General features: G+C 37.9%; 1 protein-coding gene across 1 annotated transcript in view; it reads left to right on the plus strand.

Annotated features, from left to right (window-relative positions):
• Positions 1 to 21283, plus strand: part of LOC118762684 (serine-rich adhesin for platelets-like) — a 110952-nt gene that overhangs the window by 48471 nt on the left and 41198 nt on the right. The window contains exons 2-3 of the mRNA XM_036501646.1: positions 3274 to 3388; positions 17378 to 17450. Of these exons, the coding sequence (XP_036357539.1) occupies positions 3285 to 3388; positions 17378 to 17450 (177 nt within the window). The 5' untranslated portion in view covers positions 3274 to 3284. The remainder of the gene's footprint in view (positions 1 to 3273; positions 3389 to 17377; positions 17451 to 21283) is intronic.

The following is a 21283-nucleotide window of genomic DNA, read 5'->3' on the forward strand; positions in this document are numbered from 1 at the left end:
TCGGATGGTGCTTTTTATGTGCCACCAGCACATGTATCACAACTACAATTTCCATTTGACTTTTAGTTTGATGTTGATGTACTTGACTCAATAGGTCTCCTCAAGACCAGCAGGTTGCCCTATGATCCAAAGTACTTTTGAATGGATGTAGTGAGTTTGATTCCTGACTAAGCTGCGTGTTCTGTTCTTGAGCAAGACACTTTATTTCACATTGTAGCACTTTACTTAGCTGTACAAATGAGTCACTGGTACCAAGCTGTGTTGGCATTTGCCTTTTCCTTGGAAAACATCAGTGTCATGAAGAGGTGAATCTGGTATGCATGGGTGACTGCTGGTCTTCCATAAAACAAGCTTGCCTGGACTTGTACTTCAAAGAGGAACTTTTTAGTTGCAATCCCATGGTCGTTTATGACTCAAGGTCTTTACCCTTTATCCTACATATATATATATATATATATATATACATACTTTTACACACATGAATAAGTAGTTACATATATATATATATACAAGGTGTAATAGGTAATTAGTCTCTTTACTCTTTTACTTGTTTCAGTCATTTGACTGTGGCCATGCTGGAGCACCACCTTTAGTCAAGCAAATCGACCCCAGGACTTATTGTTTGTAAGCCTAGTACTTGTTCTATCGAGCTCTTTTCTTGAACCGCTAAGTTACGGGGACATAAACAAACCAGCATTGGTTATCAAGCTATGTTGGGAGGACAAACACAAAAATATACACACACACATATGCACAGACACACACACACACACACACACACAAATATACATTCATATATACGATGGGCTTCTTTCAGTTTCTGTCTACCAAATCCACTCACAAGGCTTTGGTTGGCCTAAGGCTACAGTAGAAGACAGTTGCTCAAGGTGCCATGCAGTGGGACTGAACCCGGAACCATGTGGTTCATAAGCAAGCTACTTACCACACAGCCACTCCTACACCTATAAAATGTAGTTTTCCCACATGCACCGTTTTTCTTTTTTCTCTTCTTTTTCCTTTTACGACAGGAGGGTGGAGTTCCTCCGACATCTCTAGAGGACCCTTCCTGCCCCTGCTGTCTCATAATCCATCAGTGGTCAACCATTGTTGTCCCCCTTCTTTCTTATCTTCCCCTTTGTTTTCGAGGTGGTTACCTCCTCCTCGACTTTTACCTCCACTGGGGGAGCAGGGGACACCTTTTCAATTAACTGTTCCAGGACCCTTGCCTGGTCCCAGTGACAGTTCATCATTATATGGCCCGATTCCAGGCACAGGTGACATTTTGGGGGATGTCCTTCAACCATCACTGGGTACCTGGAACTGGCCATTGTAAAAAATCTGGTAAAACCAGATCATTGGCTGATTGGGTCCATAGGGTCAAAATTGCTTTTAACCCAACCCAATCAACAGCAGGCAACATTTTTACATTTAAGAGCCTGGCAGGGCCACCACCCAGGCCCCGACGAATAGTGTCTTCTATCCACTCAGCCTCTATACTGGGTGGCAGCCCACACACCCAGGCTCTTGTCAGTGTTGAATAGGAGGATGGTTTCAAAGTGCTTTTACAGCCATCTCCTTCAATCTAGAATAAATAAAGTTGGCAGGTCAGCTTATTTGTTGTATAGTAATTACAATAATCTAGGTCAGTTATAATTGCCTTTCCTAAAAAAAGGCTAAAACCCTCTGTAATGCACCTCATATATATATATATATATATATGTGTGTGTGTGCGTGTGTGTGTGTGTGTGTGTATACTCTTTTACTCTTTTACTCTTTTACTTGTTTCAGTCATTTGACTGCGGCCATGCTGGAGCACCGCCTTTAGTTGAGCAAATCGACCCTGGGACTTATTCTTTGTAAGCCCAGTACTTATTCTATCGGTCTCTTTTGCCGAACTGCTAGGTGACGGGGATGTAAACACACCACCATCGGTTATCAAGCAATGCTAGGGGGACAAACACAGACACTCAAACATATACACACACATACATATATATATATATATGTGGCATCTTGGGCAAGTGCCTTCTGCTATAGCCCCGGGCCGACCAATGCCTTGTGAGTGGATTTGGTAGACGGAAACTGAAAGAAGTCTGTCGTATATATGTATATATATATATGTGTGTGTGTATGTCTGTGTTTGTCTCTCTAGCATTGCTTGACAACCGATGCTGGTGTGCTTACGTCCCCTTCACTTTGTGGTTCGGCAAAAGAAGAATAAGTCCCGGGGTCGATTTGCTCGACTAAAGGCGGTGCTCCAGCATGGCCGCAGTCAAATGACTGGAACAAGTAAAAGAATAAAAAGAAAGAAAAGAATTACCATTAAGCTAGCGTTAGTAACATAAATTGTGACTAAGGTTTGGTGGGAGATTTTAATTCCAAACTTAAGAAAACAAGACATTTGTACTACAGAGCCAGAGGCGGTTTCGGCTGGATTGGTAATGAAAGGGTTAAGATAATGCTTGATTTCTTGTATGTGTGTAAGTGCCTTTGTATCTTTGTTTCTGTATTTGCTCCTCCCCACCACCACTGCTTGACAACTGGTGTTGGCGTGTTTATGTCCCTGTAACTTAGCATCTCAGAAAATGCAACCAATAGAATCAGTACCCAGCTGAAAAAAGAATAAGTATTGGGATTGATTAATTTTTCTTTTACTTGTTTCAGTCATTTGACTGTGGCCATGCTGGAGCACTGCCTTTAGTCGAGCAAATCGACCCCAGGACTTATTCTTTGTAAGCCTAGTACTTATTCGATTGGTATCTTTTGCCGAATCGCTAAGTTACAAGGACGTAAACACACCACCATCGGTTGTCAAGCGATGCTGGGGGTGGGAAAACACACACATGCACACACACACATATATATATATATATACTTATATACGACAGGCTTCTTTCAGTTTCCATCTACCAAATCCACTCACAAGGCTTTGGTCGGCCCGAGGCTATAGTAGAAGACACTTGCTCAAGGTGCCACACAGTGGGACTGAACCTAGAACCATGTGGTTCATAAGCAAGCTACTTACCACACAGCCACTTCTACGCATTTGACTAAAAGTTCTTCAAGGCAGTGCCCCAGCATGGTCGCTGTCCAAAATAAGTAAGAGATAGGAGATAAGAAATTAATTTGAAACAATGTGAATAAAGAAGCATTACATTTGACAGAGTAATTTGAATGCTAAAGGGTTAAAAATCTTTCAGTACATAATTTGAACTTCCAAATTCTTTTCATGCAAGGCTCTATATCTTTTTCTTCTTTCTCTTTGCTTTTCAGTCTATAGAATCATGTCTCGGAGACCAGAGTTTGTTGGAATCAACCTCTTGAAAGAAATTCATATAATCGCTTCAAAGCTGCAACATACGGAATATCAAAGCCGAGCATGGAAATGGTAAATATTATCATAACAGAAATACATTGTTTTGTTTTGAAGCTCTCCTTTCGATTCAGCATGCTAACATAGCTGCAATTTTTATTGCTGCTAAACAGCGTGATACAGAGCACTTGTGTTGTGTCTCATGTGGTGAGTGAGAGTGTGTGTGTGTGTGTGTGTGTGCGTGCGTGTGCATGAATGTTTCTTTCTTGGGTCTTAAAATTTGCATACTGAATATAAACAACGTCACTGTTCATACCTATTTCTTTATTACCCACAAGGGGCTAAACATAGAGGGGACAAACAAGGACAGACATAGGTATTAAGTCGATTGCATCGACCCCAGTGCGTAACTGGTACTTAATTTATCGACCCCGAAAGGATGAAAGGCAAAGTCGACCTCAGTGGAATTTGAACTCAGAACATAGCGGCAGACAAAATACCGCTCAGCATTTCGTCCGGCGCGCTAACGTTTCTGCCAGCTCGCCGACTTTTTATACCATCAGTGTTATTTGTTTGCAACCATCTGTGAAAACATCTTCAACCATTAAGCTGTTTGTTTTTTAATTTTAATTTTTTTAATTTTTTAATTTTTTTATTGCCCACAAGGGGCTAAACATAGAGGGAACTAACAAGGACAGACAAAGGGATTAAGTCGATTACATCGAACCCAGTGTGTAACTGGTACTTAATTTATCGTGAGGCGGTGAGCTGGCAGAAATGTTAGCGCGCCATGCGAAATGCTTAGCGGTATTTCGTCTGACGCAGCGTTCTGAGTTCAAATTCCGCCGAGGTCGACTTCGCCTTTCATCCTTTCGGGGTCGATAAATTAAGTACCAGTTACGCACTGGGGTCGATGTAATCGACTTAATATGTCTGTCCTTGTTTGTCCCCTCTGTGTTTAGCCCCTTGTGGGCAATAAAGAAATAGGTACTTAATTTATCGACCCCCAAAAGGATGAAAGGCAAAGTCAACCTCGGCAGAATTTAAAGGATAATGAGAAACATTATCTTATTTCGAAACAAGTGAGGGTTAGTGACAGAAAGTGCATGGAAAAGTGGATGTTAAAACGATGATGATGATGATGATGATGATGAGTAGGTGATGTACTGAGTGCAGTACACAAAATATTTGTAATTAATTGACATTTCTTTCTTATAATAATAATGATAATAATAATAATAATAATAATAATAATGAAATTATTGTATACAGTGCTCAGGTGCACCACAACTTGTCAAAAGTTCGTATAAAGCATATGCAGTAATGTAGAAATGTCTGGAAAGTGAACAGTGTATGAGTCAGATACATGCTTGCGTGTGTATGGAGGGGAGAAAATCAGGTGTAGTGTTGGCGAATCTCAGGAAGCATGGAAGTTTTGAAGGGTGCAGTGCTCCGACAACTAGTTGGGGAAAGAAAGAAAAAAAAACTTAACAACAATTATTAGAAATTGTCAAATATAAGGGGAGATAATTATGTGACATATGACAGCTATTCTTTGAGCTCTGTGTATTTTTATCATAAGACTCACTTTTGTTATTTGAACATTAACCAGAACCCTTAACAGCTAATACCACTCCGAGCCTGAGCACACCTGGGGATTTTGGTGATTAGGTGACCAAAGTGTAGCTCCATATACCCAAAAGTTCCTAAAGTCTTCAGCAGGAGTTTTACCACTGGATGTAGTTCAATGGCTTACCCAAGATCTATAAATTTTTACATTAAAAACAAGAAACAAAATGATACCTTTTGACAATATAATTTGCTTAATCAAAAAAATATCATAAGCTAAAAGAAATAACTCAATCAGGCCAATATCACAAATTTGGCTAAATAAGTAGACTCTATTATGCTGATAAGCTCTTATAGACTGAAATGATTTCATAGTTATTCCCTTGCCTGCAAGCTATGCTCAGACTTTCTCCTAAGCATGTAAATTAATTTCCAAAGAAAAAAATGTTTAATGTTTTGAAATTATTTCCCCTTTTCTTTAACAACTGGTGGCATTCACTGCTAGGTCTTTGTGTCTTTTCTCCAACTATGAGATAAATTTTATTCAGTTAAGAATTTTTAGGCGCAGGAGTGGCTGTGTGTTAAGTAGCTTGCTTACAAACCACATGGTTCCGGGCTCAGTCCCTCTGCATGGCACCTTGGGTAAGTGTCTTTTACTATAGCCTTGGGCCAAACAAAGCCTTGTGAGTGGATCTGGTAGACGGAAACTGAAAGAAGCCCGTTGTATATATATATATATATGTGTGTGTGTGTGTGTTTGTCTCCCCAACATCGCTTGACAACCGAAGCTGGTGTGTTTACGTCCTTGTAACTTAGCAGTTCGGCAAAAGAGACCGATAGAATAAGTACTAGTCTTACAAAGAATAAGTCCTGGGATCGATTTGCTTGACTAAAGGCGGTGCTCCAGCATGACCACAGTCAAATGGCTGAAACATGTAAAAGAGTTTAAGAGTATGCAACATTTTGTACACCAGCCAGTAACATATTTATTAGCATTACATTTCGGCAGAATTGGTGGTGTGACAGTCGAGTTGCCTTTCAGTATTATATTTAGTTGCATCAATTTGCATTTTGAGTTTAAATCTTGCTGAGGTTGGCTTTGTTTTTCATCCAACTGGGATCAATAAAATAAATTTCAACGAAGCATTTGTTTGAAATTGATATAATTTACTAGACATTCCCTCCACTAAAAGCTTTCCATGGAAAACGTTATTGTATTTAGTCTTTTCTAAAATTATTATTTTTTCATATTTATTCATTTTAATTTTGATATATCATTGTTGTAATCATCGTTGACATCCTCATCATTGCAGTCATCATCATCATCATCATCATCATTGTTTTGACATCTGCTCTTTCATGCTTGCGTGAGTCCTAATTTTCTATGGCTGGAAGCTCTTCTTGTCACTAATCCTTACATGCATGTTTCCATGATTGGATTGGATATATTTTCATGGAAAATTAGACACAAACGACACCTCTTTTATGACAGTGATGCTCATTTACAACTATGATGCAATGTCATGAAAAGGAAACATAGAGACAGGTATGCAAAACACCCTTCCCACACATACAGATAGATACATATACAAACACATAGTTACATATACATGTGTAGAACGACCGTCCGAAAAGAGATGGTGACGAATGAATGACTCCTTTAACTCCTTTAATACACCACACGGTCGCTTACAATGAAAGCCAAAATGGATAATTGAATATGAGTGCCAGCAAAGAAAAAGGAAGACGACACAACCGTAGAATGTTAAGAGAAAGGTTTTATTTAGAGGTTAGTAGAGTGTGTGTCTGTGTGTGCGTCATGAGTACACATATAATAAGAACAATAATAGACAGGCTGTCAAGCATACATAATGTGTATGTGTGTACAAACAAGGGCGTATGTGTGTGAGATAAAACACAGAGCATAGAAAGAGTCTATAATAAAACGCTAGAAGAAGTTCAGACACAATGAAGATAAATACCAGTTCGTAGTAAGGTACGCAATAGTAGAAGTTCTGTAACGAATTTGAGGCGTAAAAAGCAGAGCCGATTGAAAGCTCATGTCATGTAAGCAGTTGTGGCTACAATGCCACTGCTGGGTTACTTGGTGCAGAAGGTTCTTGCAGGTTGAGCTTACTGTTAACCATGGTGAAGTATTCACAAACTGAGAAGTTAACCTTGGTGAATGTTGCTGTGTACGTAGAGATGTTGTTGGCATCGATAAGATGAAGGTGACAATGGTGGAGGTGACGTTAAGCTTGGAGGTGACATTAAGATGAAGGAGATGGAGGTGGAAGTCCTGAATACTGCTGGTGTTGGTGTCGTCGCTGGAACTGGCTGTGTCACTGGAAATGGCTCTGTGGTCAGTGGTCTAGACCCAAAGACGCATGACTCGATAAATCACTGTGTTTTATAGCAAATTATAGGCTCAAACAGAGCTTTAGAAAAACTGTGTCATGGGACCTTATCAGAAGGCTGCGATTGATTGGGTTGCACATTGGCGCGTAATAGAGCAAGAGACAAATTGCGCCAATACCAACCAATCAGAGTAGTGGACACAACAGGGCCCAAGTGGCTGAAGATTAGCTGTTATATCTATATTTATGTTATATGTATCAGAGAGACAGAGAGAATTTCACTTCGCGTATGCTACACCTGTATGACAATCTTCTTTTAGTTTCTTTCACCCAAATCTACTCATAAAGATTTTGTCAGTCTGGGATTATAACAGAAACCATTTGCCCAAAGTACGACATGGCTGGGTTGAACCTGAATCCATGTAATTGGGAAGTGGACCTCTAAACCACATAGGAAATTTAGCTTGCATTATTGTACACTTAATGTTATTTCTTGAAGTGTAAGACAGCAAGCCGACAGAATCGTTACCACGCCAGACAAAATACTTTAAGGCATTTCTTCTGGCTTTACATTCTGAGTTCACATGCTGCTGGGATAAATTTTTACATTTCATCCTTTCGGGGTTGGTAAAATATGTACCAGTTGTATACTGGGGTTGATGTAATTGACTAGCCCTTTTTCATAAAACTACTGGTCTTGTACTTATACCAAAAATTTGAAGCCAGTATTTCTTGAGATAGCAATTTCTCTACAGATATCTGTTTTGTTCCTTTGTATTTACTGTAGGAGTTTTCAACATTTCCTCATTCCACTTTTTACCTGCTAGCATCATTTTGAAAGTAAATTTCCCGCTGGTTTACACTGTTTGGTTATAGGAGATTATATACTTTAACCACAATAAAACAATCAATTGAGAGGAATTAAAAAAAGGAGAAATAAACAAACTGTTTGAAGTTTAATTAACAATAAAAATCGAATAGAATGTTATTTCATTTATTTACGAACTAATTAATGATGAAAAGATATCAGAACCAAACACAGTCTTCTAAATTAAAACAATTCCATTAGCAACACAGTTACTAAAAACCATACAAAGCAGATTGCTAGATATGAAATGATGGAAAGAAAAAACAGTATGCAAAATAGATGAAGGCATGGCTATGTGGGTAAGAAGCTTGCTTCCCAACAGTGATATCTTGGGTTCAGTCTCACTGTGTGGTACCTTGAGCAAGTGTCTTTTAGTATGGCCCCAGACCAACCGACAAAGCTTTCTGAGTGGATTTGGGAGATTGAAAATGAAAGGCTATCATCTATCTATCTATCTATCTATCTATCTATCTATCTATCTATCTATCTATCTATCTATCTATCTATCTATCTATCTATCTATCTATCTATCTATCTATCTATCTATCTATCTATCTATCTATCTATCTATCTATCTATCTATCTATCTATCTATCTATCTATCTATCTATCTATCTATCTATCCATCCATCCATCCATCCATCTATCTATCATGTGTGTGTGTGTGTGTGTGTGCCTTTGTGTTTGTCCCGTCCACTGCTTAACAACTGATGTCAGTTTGTTTATGTCCTCCTAACGTAGCAGTTTGGGGAAAAATACCAATAAAACTCGTACCAGACTTTAAGAATAAAATTAAGTTCTAAGTTTTATATATATATATATAAATTTGTATGTGTTAGGTGTATTATCTACAGATAGTACCAAGACACCAGTGACAAAACTAAAGCTCGCTTGTAAATCAAGCTAAAAGCAATGTAACTGTATAGATAATATCATTTACCCTTTCGATACCAATCCAGCTGAAACCGCCTATGGCTCTGTAGTACGAATTAAAATCTTCCACCAAACCTTAGTCACAATTTTTGTTCCTAACACCAGCTTAATGATAGCTAAGTTATTTTACAAAATTCTTTGTTTTGTTTAAAATTAATTGAAAGAAACACAAAGTATCTCAAAATAAATACGGTAACGAATGGGTTAAACATGTTAGATAAGACATTAAATGCTACAACAAAATTATTTACTTGTTCGTATATTTCCATTCATTGACGATCAATCTATCCATTTACCTCAACATACTTAAATGCAACCTGGAGGTTAGTTTCCTTAGATAACGTGTGATAGTGTCACCTCATCTAATATCTCTCAATAACGATCATTTGATACGTGACGGTTGCTCATTTTACTCGGTTGCACTTCTATGTATCTTTGTTGCCATGAACATTTCTTTTAAATACTTGATTTAATGATTCGAGTTGATAGCTATCGTATCATGCTTTTTAAATTATCCTGACTGATCTCCTGCTTTGTTTGTGTTTTGTAACAGTAGTTGGTACCATTGATAATTCAAATAGATTGTGTTAGAATGTAAAGAGATGATTAGTTATCACTTAGGAACATGCAATTTCTTCAATTTAACTTAGTGAGATCGTTTTATTGTCCAGCATCAAATTTACATTCCATATGATACCTTGTACGTTTTTGTTTTCCCTTTTCTGGGGGTCATCTTCGTCTTTTACACTTCTGGGGTCAATAAAATATGTTCCACCAAGGTCAGTTTTACCTTTCAACCATCAAGTAATTTATGTGGAAATGAAATGATTTATGACTGATACAACATCATCATCATCATCATCGTTTAACGTCCGTTTTCTGTGCTAGCACGGGGTCGACGGTTCGACCGGGGTCTGGGAAGTCAGGGGGCTTTACCAGGCTCCAGTCTGATCTGGCAGTGTTTCTACAGCTGGATGCCCTTCCTAAACATTGTTATTATTGATGTTGATCAAATCCAGGTCACCTCTGGACCTATGGTCAAGTTCATTCTATTCATGACCATCCAGTCTTATTAACACATAGTTTAGGATTTTTACCTTTTGATCGACAGATTTAAAAAATAATTTTTTGTAACTAAACACCTTCAAACTTCGGACACTGGTAGAATGTGTCATATAAAAAATCTTTTACTCTTAGCGTTTTAGAGAAAAGCTTATATTTAAGAAGTTATTTCACATTAAAGTTGTCGTATTTCGGTAATTTCAACCAATCAATGACGTGTATTCAACTGAATAAAATTACTGCCTTTGTCAATAACAACTATCGGCGGTGTATTTTTCGCTTGTCAGTTATTTATGACATCGTTCGTGCATTTGTACTCGTTTTAGCTTTAAGGTTTTATGGTTATGGTTAGAGTGTTAGGGTTTTAGGGTTAGGGTTGTCCTAAATAACAGTGACAAACGATATATACGCCACCGGAAGTTCTTGTTGACAAGCAACAGCAGTAATTTTATTCAGCTGAATACACGTCATTGATTGGTTGAAATTACCGAAATACGACAACTTGAACTTGAAATAACTTCCTAAATATAAGCTTTTCTCAAAAACGCTAAGAGTAAAAGATTTTTTATATGACACATTCTACCAGTGTCCGAAGTTCGAAAGTGTTTAGTTACAAAAAATTATTTTTAAAATCTGTCGGTCAAAAGGTAAAGCTCTCATAGTTTATCTTAAACTACATTATCCAGCATGTCCTTTATGTTTTTGATACTTTGTACAAATCATTTTAATAAGTTGGCCCTGGACGTCCGTGTTCGTTTTCAGACTTTTAGTTAGTCCTACGGCAGCTGTTTATAAATGATTGACTATGTATTGCATCTGGTCTTGGTTATAGCTACGCTACAATTCTTTGTTTTAACACATTCTGAGGAATGTAAAACATTCCTTTCATAAGTCCCAAATTACGCTGGTGCTTGAAAGAAAGATGGAAATGTGTCATATATGATGCATGAATGCCAGGCAAATACACTGAACAGGCAAAGAAGCTACAAGATAGATTGTAATTTGAAAACAATTTGGATACTAAACTTTTTGCAGGTCGAGGGACCACGTAGATGCTCTTTCATTGGCTCGTGAGCTTGCTGTTTTTTCGGATCTCTGTATAACTAACTGTTGATAGTTGGTATAAATAGCATTATAAACTTTTGCAGAAGTTGTGACTGTCCTGTCCAATTCTATCACTCAGTAATTTGAGAAAATATCTGTCAATATAACCACGGGTTAACCAAAGCTCTGAAACGGAAATTTGGTGGGCAGAAACTGTATGGAAACGGCGAACTGGCAGACATGTTAGCATGCCGGGTGAAATGCTTAGCGGTATTTCGTCTGCCGCTACGTTCTGAGTTGAAATTCTGCCGAGGCCGACTTTGCCTTTCATCCTTTCGGGGTCGATTAAATAAGTACCAGTTACGCACTGGAGTCGATATAATCGCTTTAATCTGTTTGTCCTCTGTGTTTAGCCCCTTGTGGGTAGTAAAGAAATAGGTTTTTCGTCTGTCTTTACGTTCTGAGTTCAAATTCCGCCGAGGTCGACTTTGCTTTTCATCCTTTCGGGGTTGATAAATTAAGTACCAGTTACGTACTAGGGTCGATGTAATTGACTTAATCTTTTTGTCTGTCCTTGTTTGTCCCCTCTATGTTTAGCCCCTGGTGGGCAATAAAGAAAAAAGAAACTGTATGGAAACTCGCCGGAGTAACCGTGCCAATTCTTGAGTGGTTGACTTCGTCTGCTGTCTGGTTTAACTCCACTATCTGACCCCTCTAATCAATGATTAAATAAGATTGGATTTTGTTTTCGCATGCCATATTTCTCGCCGTAACGTCAGTTAATCCAATGCTTACCGTATTAGTCGGGGCTGTGAAGATTGAAAAGGAGCAAATAAATTACCACGGTTAATAAAATTAAGTTGGCTTCCAACATTTTTGACTCGTTCAACACCAAAGAAAGAAGTATTATTTGAACGAAAACTCTGTATTTTCTTCTCACTAACGAAGAGAAGATGGGAAAAAAATTTCTCTAACATGTTTGTAAGGGAGGCTGTTATTTGTCAGTTTGAGAATCGCTGAGTTAATCCCAAATCCCTCCAGACATTCCTTTAACTGCTATTAAGTTTTATATCATGAGAACAAATTTACAGTTTTCTGCTGGAACACGAAGAAGACTTTGCAAGCGAGTGACGACATGGTGCATTATTCGTGCATTTCATTAGGGCGTTTGCAGCTAAAGTGCTGTAATAAAATTATATCTTAAATCAGTAGAAACTCGGGTTCCTTGCATTTTACTTTATGGTAATTGCTTCCTATTAGAGAAAACGAAAATTTGATATATATTTGACATGAAGGAGATCAAACGATGTGGAGATCTAAATCTCCCAGGGCACCAAATAAAGTGGTAGGACCGAACTTAAAAAGCTGTTGACATTCTTCTGTTTACCTTCTTCTCGGAAGTCATTCTATTTTCTTGCTGACCAACTTCCTAGCTAACCCGCAGCGAAGTATAGACTTAAGCCCTATTGTATCTAAAGAAATAAACCTTTGGTGAATGTATTCTCGTCTCCACCAGTTTGTTTGCGTATAGCTTAACAAAGCTATACTGTGGCCATTTTTAACTTGATTTTCGAGAATATGCATCTGGGAATATCATAAACGCCACCACATTCTATCATAAGCTTCATTGTGAAAACCGAGCTATTATTCATCGGTAAGAAGAAATCGATTTTGTAAAGGGAATGAAACACAGAAACACAGATAGCAACACGAATGAGACACAGAGTCTGTGACAAAAGTAAAAGCTGGAGTATATGCGTGTACTTTAAGCTGATTTCATGACATAGTTAAATGAAGCATACTATTATTGTAGTTAGTAAGCGTAGTGTTTGTTGCAAACTGAGATCATAGTACTGCAATGAGAAGGGTAGTCGTTATTATGAGTCACCGCATTAAGAAGTGGATCGAAGACAAAGTGTTACTTTGGTCAGTGCTGCTAAAATTATATCTTTAGTTTTCGATTATACTGGAAATTTATACGCCCACGCATGCAAACTCACAGACACTGACACATATGTAGCAGTTTATGCGTGTATGTATGTATGTATGTATTTATGTATGTATGTATGTATGTATGTATGTATGTATGTGTGTGTGTATGTATGTATGTATGTATGTATGTATGTATCCGTGTGTGTATGTATGTATGCATGTATGTATGTATGTATCCGTGTGTGTGTATGTATGTATGCATGTATGTATGTATGTATGTATGTATCCGTGTGTATGTATGTATGCATGTATGTATGTATGTATGTATGTATGTATCCGTGTGTGTGTGTATGTATGTATGTATGCATGTATGTATGTATGTATGTATGTATGTATGTATGTATGTATGTATCCGTGTGTGTGTATGTATGTGTGTATGCATGTATGTATGTATGTATGTATGTATCCGTGTGTGTGTATGTATGTATGCATGTATGTATGCATATATGTATGTAAATATGAATGCATGCATGTAAGTATGTATAGTAATCTTGCACGCATCTATCTACCTATCTGTCTGTTTGTTTGTCAATTAGGGAGTAAGAGTGAGAGAGAGGGGAAGAGCGAGAGAACGATACTAGTACACACACACACACACACACACTCACACACACACACACACACATATACATACATAGACAGTGCTCCAGCATGGCCGCAGTTAAATGCCTGAAACAAGTGAAAGAATAAGAATAGACACACACTCACACGCGCGCGCACACATGTACACACACACACACGCACATATATATTGGGTCATCCCATAAATAATGCGGTTTTTTAATACTTCTTTTATTTTTCAAAATTATGATAAACAAAGTTTTTTTTAATCTAAAATATACTCTCCTTCGTTTTCTACAATGCTCTTCCATCTATCTTGTTTTGAGAGGCGGTTGGATGGAACCTACACTCGCCTCCTTATGAGAGCTCAAAATCTCTCGTGGAAGCCTCATCCAACCAAAATGCAAATATATGGGAAACTACCACCTGTGTCATCTCTTGTGAAAGGTAGGAGAGTCCAGTTTGCTGGACATTGTTGTAGAGCTGAAAACGAGGCAATTTCTACTCTTCTCCTCTGGAAGCCATCTACTTGCAATACCAGAGGGCGCACACTCTCCTACCCTGATGTAATCTCCAGGGATACAGGCATCCAGCAACAGGACCTCCGTAATGCTATGATGGACTGTGAAGTCTGGCGTAGCATGGTAAATTCCATTGTCTCAACCACGGTCGAACAATGATGATGATGATCTATCTTGTAGACTTGCAAGGCTCCTCTTCCAAAATTCACTTGTTCGTGACGGGAAATACTCCTCCAGTACTGTTCAGACCTTGTCTATATTATCCAATTTTCCCCCCGTCCAAATGAGTTTGAAGACTGCGGAATAAAGGATAATCAGATGGGACAATGTCTAGTGAATAAGGTGGGTGGGGCACCGTTTCCCATTCACATTGCTCCAGCCTTTGGAATATCATCCTCTTTGAATGTGGCCGAGCATTATTCTAATGGAAGAACAGCTTTCGTCTTAAAACCAAATATTTTCTTCTAACGCTGATTTAAGCCGCTTAAGCTGTTTGCAGTAGATCTCCTTATCGTTTGGTTTGAGCTTAAAAGTTCAAAGTGGACTAAACCTTTCTTATCCCACCAAACAGATGACAAAACCTTACGTAGGTGAATACTTTCTTTAGCCTGGGGTGCCGGTGTTTCTCCTTTCTCTACTCACTGTCTTCGGCGCTTGACATTTTTATGGAGAACCCATTTCTCGTTACCAAAAAAGGGCCAAAAAAGGTTCATTTTTGAGACGTGATACCAAAGAAGAGTACACATTCACCCTCTGCGCATGATTAGACTCGGAAAATTTGTAAGGAAGCCATTGACCCAATTTGCTGACTTTTCCGATGACACGCAGGTGTCGACGAATGGTTAGATGACCAAATCTAAGCTTCTCTGCTAGTTCCTCAACAGTTACGATAGGATTTTGTTTCACCAAGATTTGCAGTACGTCGTCGTCGAACTCTATAGATCTTTCAAGACGAGGCATGTCTTCTGGGCTGTTGTCTCCGGTTCACAATTTCTGGAACTGCCGTTGACACTGGCTTACGCTTATTGTCTGATCCCCATATACTACATTACTATTCCTCGCACTTTCCGTTGCGTTGCTGCCTTTATTGAACTCATAAAGCAAAATATGCCGAATATAGTCCTTTGTTACCTCCATTATAGCTCTGAAAAAATAAATGTTAAAAGCGAACTGCACTCTTCAAAACTTGCACTGAGAATAAATGTAAAGTAAAATTACTACCTGTTTTTATAGCAAGTTGATGCAGGTAGTTTATACTGCCCCCTCTGACTTTTAGTTTATACAATTGAAAAAACCGGAATATTTATAGGATGACCCAATATATATATATATATATATATATATATTATATATATATATATATATATATACACGACACACACATACACATATATATACATATACATACATACATACATAAATACATACATACATACATACATACATACATACATACATTAATATATACATACATACATGCATATATATATATATATGAACAGACACATACACAAAAGCAAGGACACACATACGTATTGGAGCAGGAATGGTTAAGTGTTTACATTTGTTCCCCACCACCGCTTGACAGCCAGTGTCGGTCCCCGTAAAATAGCGGTTCGGCAAAACAGACCGATAAAATGAGTGTCAGGCTCAAAAGTAAATAATGGGGTCGAGTCTTTCGACTAAAAATCCCTTCAAGGTGGCTCTCCAGCATGGCTGCAGTCCTTTGACTAAAACAAGTAAGAGATACAAGGTATACACACACACACACACACATGCATGCATATCTTTCCAGACACGTCTTTTAGTTTTATGACCGTCTAACGGACAAATCTAATCACTACGTCACCTTTAGCATTATTGAAACTTGGATCCATCCATAGATCCACTCTCTGGCTCAATCACAATAGACTGGGTTGTAGAAATTCGCTTTTGTCCTGTAAGTTATAGATTTCACATCCGTCCTTCCTCTTCCTGTTCTTCGACATATGCGTCACGTAGTACATCTCGAAAACCTTTCAGCTTACATACCTCCCAAATCCAAATTGTCTTGAGTGCTTGGATCCGTTCATCTCTTACTTCGGTATGATTAATCACTACTCTTTCTGGAGTGATACCGTCTTCACAACCACCATCTATCCATCTTCTTTCTCGCTGAGTATGAAGTCCATCTAGCTTGCATGCTGACCCAATTGATGTTAGCAGGTTTCCTGATGTTAGTTTTGCAAATGCTTAGGTTATCTGCGTCACAAAACTTCACGAGGCTTGGTATTTCTTCAGTCTTGATACCTCCAACGACACTAGAACAGCTATTATGGTAAGACTCAACATGACTATTAATGTAGTTCCCAGTCGTTGGTAGTCAGAGAATAATTCACTAAGAGACTCTCATTTAGAAAATGGTTTCCTTGTTTATCTGTTAGTTCTAATTGGTGTGCATATAGAGAGAATGAAATTGCTTTTGTATTATTTGATTGGTCAACTGAATTTTTCTGCTTCATATTCTGACTATCTCAACTATGTCTACTCCACTCACTGCAATGCTGTAACCTACCAAGACCTACTTTTAACTGTGTTCCTAGCACGTATAATGTCTGACCGAAGTTCCTCTCCACCTTACATCTTGCACACAGCACATGTTTACTCGCCTCTAATTTAGAATGTTTATAATCTTGTCAGACTAATCTATCTCGTATCAACGATGATGGTAGCAGCCTTAAATCTGTCTATCTGAATGAAAGAATGAGATTTTTTGTGGCAGGTGGGTTTGTTGAGTTGCTTAGTTTCGGGTTTTACATTTAAAAGGAACAGACTTAGTGCGATCGTTTGATGGTGATCGAGAGTTCTCGTTCAAAGCAACATGTTCCTAAATGACTAAACCACTAACCGTGCGCAACACTAACATGGTTAGTGTTACTCCTGTATACGCATTGAGAACATTTCAGTAAATTTATAACTCGTAGCTGCAGTCTAATGTTTGAGACAAGTAAACGATAGCTGATACAGAAGCACACACATATATACACAAACGAGTATTTTTACTTGTGTGTATCATCTTACCACAATATTTTCAAAGTCAATTACTTTTGGTTTCTAATTTCAATTTATATAGCCGCAATTCTATGCTTTTTATTTAAGTTATCATCTTATGTTACAGCCACAACGAAAGATTCCGAAATATCATCTTCGAAATTTTTTCCCACGGTCTCAAATGGCTGACAAAGAAAAGAGTAAGTATATAATCTATTTTAGAATATACACTCTCTCGTTCTGTCTGTCTGTCTCTGTCTCTTTCTGTCTGTCTGTCTTTCTTTCTTTCTTTCTTTCTTTCTTTCTTTCTTTCTTTCTTTCTTTCTTTCTTTCTTTCTTTCTTTCTTTCTTTCTTTCTTTCTTTCTTTCTTTCTTCCTATCTATCTATCTATCTATCTATCTATCTATTATCTATCTATCTATCTATCTATCTATCTATCTATCTATCTATCTATCTATCTTTCTTTTTTTCTTTCTCTCTCTCTCTCTCTCTCTCTCTCTCTCTCTCTCCCTCCCTCCCTCTGCCTCTCTCTTTGTCTATATATCCTTCTCCTTGTCTCTGGTTCTTCTCCATACACTCTCCCTCACTTCCTGCTTCTTTCTATTCCTCATTCTCTCTCCTCTCCATCTCTATCTGTTCTTGTCTCTAACTTCTCTCTAGTTAAATCTGTAAACTACTACTACTGCTACTACTACTACTACTACTACTACTACTACTACTACTACTACTACTACTACTACTACTACTACTACTTATAATATAACAATCACAATAATTATGACGATGATGATGACGAAGATAATTTCTTTTATTAGCCATAAAGGCATAGATGAAGGGGACATCACAAGAACTGTTTGTTAATTCAAGAACTTTCGTACACACACCACACACACACTCACGCACATACACACACACGTGTATATATAATAATAATAATAATAATAATAATAATATAAATAATAATAATAATTAACTGGTACATCAGACGTATTGAGAAGAGCATTAACTGGTACATCACACGTATTGAGAAGAGAAGAGCATTGTCGATGTGAGAACTGTTGCTGCTCATGTATTTTAATTTAACTTAAAAAAAAAAAAAATTAAAAAAAATGAACGAACTACTGAGTTTGGTTTAATGGCCTACCAATGTATGCTATAAGTTTCTTTGCCCTAGGAGTCGGGAAGACACTCAGCAAGAAATGGAAGCAAATTTGAAAGAAGAAAAAAAAAGTAGTAATAATAATAATATAAATAATATATAAATATATGCAAATATACATACATATATGTACATACCTACACATATATATATATATATGTATATATACATGCATATATGGGTACAGGACATCAAAAAAACATTGAACACAATGAGAAATGAAAACATAAAAACAAAAACATAGAAGCGAACTTTTTTTTCGAACAACGAAAAATAACAAACAAACAGAGAAACGAGACATGCAACATAAAGAATATTCCCCTTCTTCAGTTGTCCCTGTTTCATCTACTCCGCGTTAACTTTTACAAGGAAAGGCTTTGATAGTGACACCGATGTTTTGCCAGTCACTTTGTCAGGCTACCACAGTTTGTCAAAGCCAACAACCGGAAAAAACTTCGATGTCACTATCAATACTTTTCTTGTAAAAATAAATGCTATAATCCACTTAATGTAATGACTTTTCCTTTAATTAATGTTCGACTATTTTTATTGATAAAATTATACAAAAAATGTAATTAATACAATCTAAAAGTTTTTTGTGCATTTTGATGTTGACATAAGTTCCTTGCTTTTCCTGATGAGAAAGCGGCATAATGTACTCCTCATTCCTTCGCAATTAGGAATATGCAGCCTTCGAAACATATGTCGAAAATAAAGGAATTTTGTTAATTCGTCGTTCAACTCCATTCTTTCATATATTTATATTTTTAAAATAAACATACAAATTTCCACACGAAAGTACGTAATCTATGCCCTAGGCACGTAACTTCAACCGTGTTTTTTCTGATGTGAATTTGCTACCCAGGTATCGGTTAATTCGAATTATCCATAATAAGATAATTCATTCAACTACTCAAATATACATACATACATACATGCATACATACATACATACATACATACATACATACATACATATATACATACATACAGCACAAATACAATCTGTAAGTGGCACAGTAAAAATATGCAAGACCTTTCTCAAGTTAAAAGTGTGAAAATTGTTTTCGTTATTTACATTCTAACGATAGAGTTTTGTATCTTTGTAAAAGACTAGCACCTTTTTCAGAGGAGAGATAAATACCCGCCACTTCCAGCATCGAGACCACTTGATCACGTGATTTCGACCTTCCTTGGTCTTGTCAATGACGGACGCTCGACCGCAAGAGATAGTTGCAATTCATCCTTAGTATAGTTTTTTTTCTAACAGAACATCCACGTTTAAGTGGGGATAAATATTATTTCTCAGTATTAATGCTGTCTCTGTCACTTGTATGTATGTATGTATGTATGTATATATGTCATTTGAAGACATTCATTTTAGAGTCAATAAGTAGTGCTTGACTCTAAGTCTGAATCTGAGCGTCAAGACGCGCAACAAGAATTTTGTAAAGTGACTCATAAGGCTAATGATAAATTAAGTACCAGTTGCTGGTACTTAATTTATCGACCCCGAAAGGATGAAAGGCAAAGTCGACCTCGGTGGAATTTACAATTACGTATATTATAACTAATAAAATATTTTGATCAAAATTAGTTCAAAATTGTTTGGTATGTTCCACAGTGCCATTTTTTAAATGTGTTTGTTGCCCTTAACTTTAGAACTTGGATACGCATCTGGCCCTCTGAGATCAAACCCCAACATGGACAGCTTTACTTTTTATCTTTATGAGGTTGATATTAAATAGGGCCAATCCAAGGTAATGTATTAGTAAAGCAGTAAGAACATTGGAGTTCAAATCACGCTGTGGCCTACATAGATGGTGGGTATAATCCAGTGCCCGGTTTAATGCCACCACCTTGCTCTCCAATGTTGCCTTTAACGAAGTCCACTCTATTGCATAGTGGAGGCACATGGCCTAGTGGTTAGAGCAGCAGACTCGCGGTCGAAGGATCGCGAGTTCGAATCTCAGACTGGGCGATGTGTGTGTTTATGAGCGAAACACCTATGCTCCACGCGGCTCCGGTAGAAGGTAATGGCGAACTTCTGCTGACTCTTTCGCCACAACTTTCTCTCACTTTTCCTCCTGCATCTAGCAGCTCACCTGCGACGGATCGGTGTCCCATCCATGTGGAGAACCTATACGCCAAGGAAACCGGGAAACCAGCCCTTATGAGCCAGGCATGGCTCGAGAAGGAACAAACAAAACAACTCTATTGCATGCATTATAACCAGGTCTTCCCAATTCCTCCAAGCAGCAGTCTCTGGTGCCTTGTAAAGGGTCACAGGTACTGATTCTAAAGCAGTCCATGGGCAAACTTCCACCTGTGGGACTTTCTGAATGCCACACCTTACGAAATGGATTGCCCACGCCTGCTCTAAAGTAAAAAATCAAAACATAAGTTGATTCTCTCCCCACTCACCCCTCTCTCTCTCTCTCTCTCTCTCTCCTCTAGAATCGACTACGTTGTCTAGTGACAAGAGTCACTCTTTCTCCAGGTCTAGAGAAGGGCTGACTGAGAGAGCAAGCAATATTTTCTCGAAGGAAAGCTGAAGTTATGCTGTTGAATATCCCCTGGGACGAACAAATGTGTAACAGAACAGAAATTAAGAAACTGTAATAAGATGTAAGGGAGATAACTGCTGTCGAAATATGCCTTTTGATCTTAAATATTTAAAAATCAGATACTGGGGTGTATCAGACTGGACAGCCTTGATAAAATTCAGCACTAGGGCCCATCAACATTAACAGCATCCAATAAGTGAGAGCAGCGAAGGAGTGCTTGAAGAGTTTCCGATGACCTGGATAAAATATTGAAACAATGCAAATCTCAATGAAACACTGTCTTTGAAGAAAACTCCAAGGTTAAGG

Source organism: Octopus sinensis, linkage group LG3, assembly GCF_006345805.1.
Source record: "Octopus sinensis linkage group LG3, ASM634580v1, whole genome shotgun sequence".
Taxonomy (NCBI): domain Eukaryota; kingdom Metazoa; phylum Mollusca; class Cephalopoda; order Octopoda; family Octopodidae; genus Octopus; species Octopus sinensis.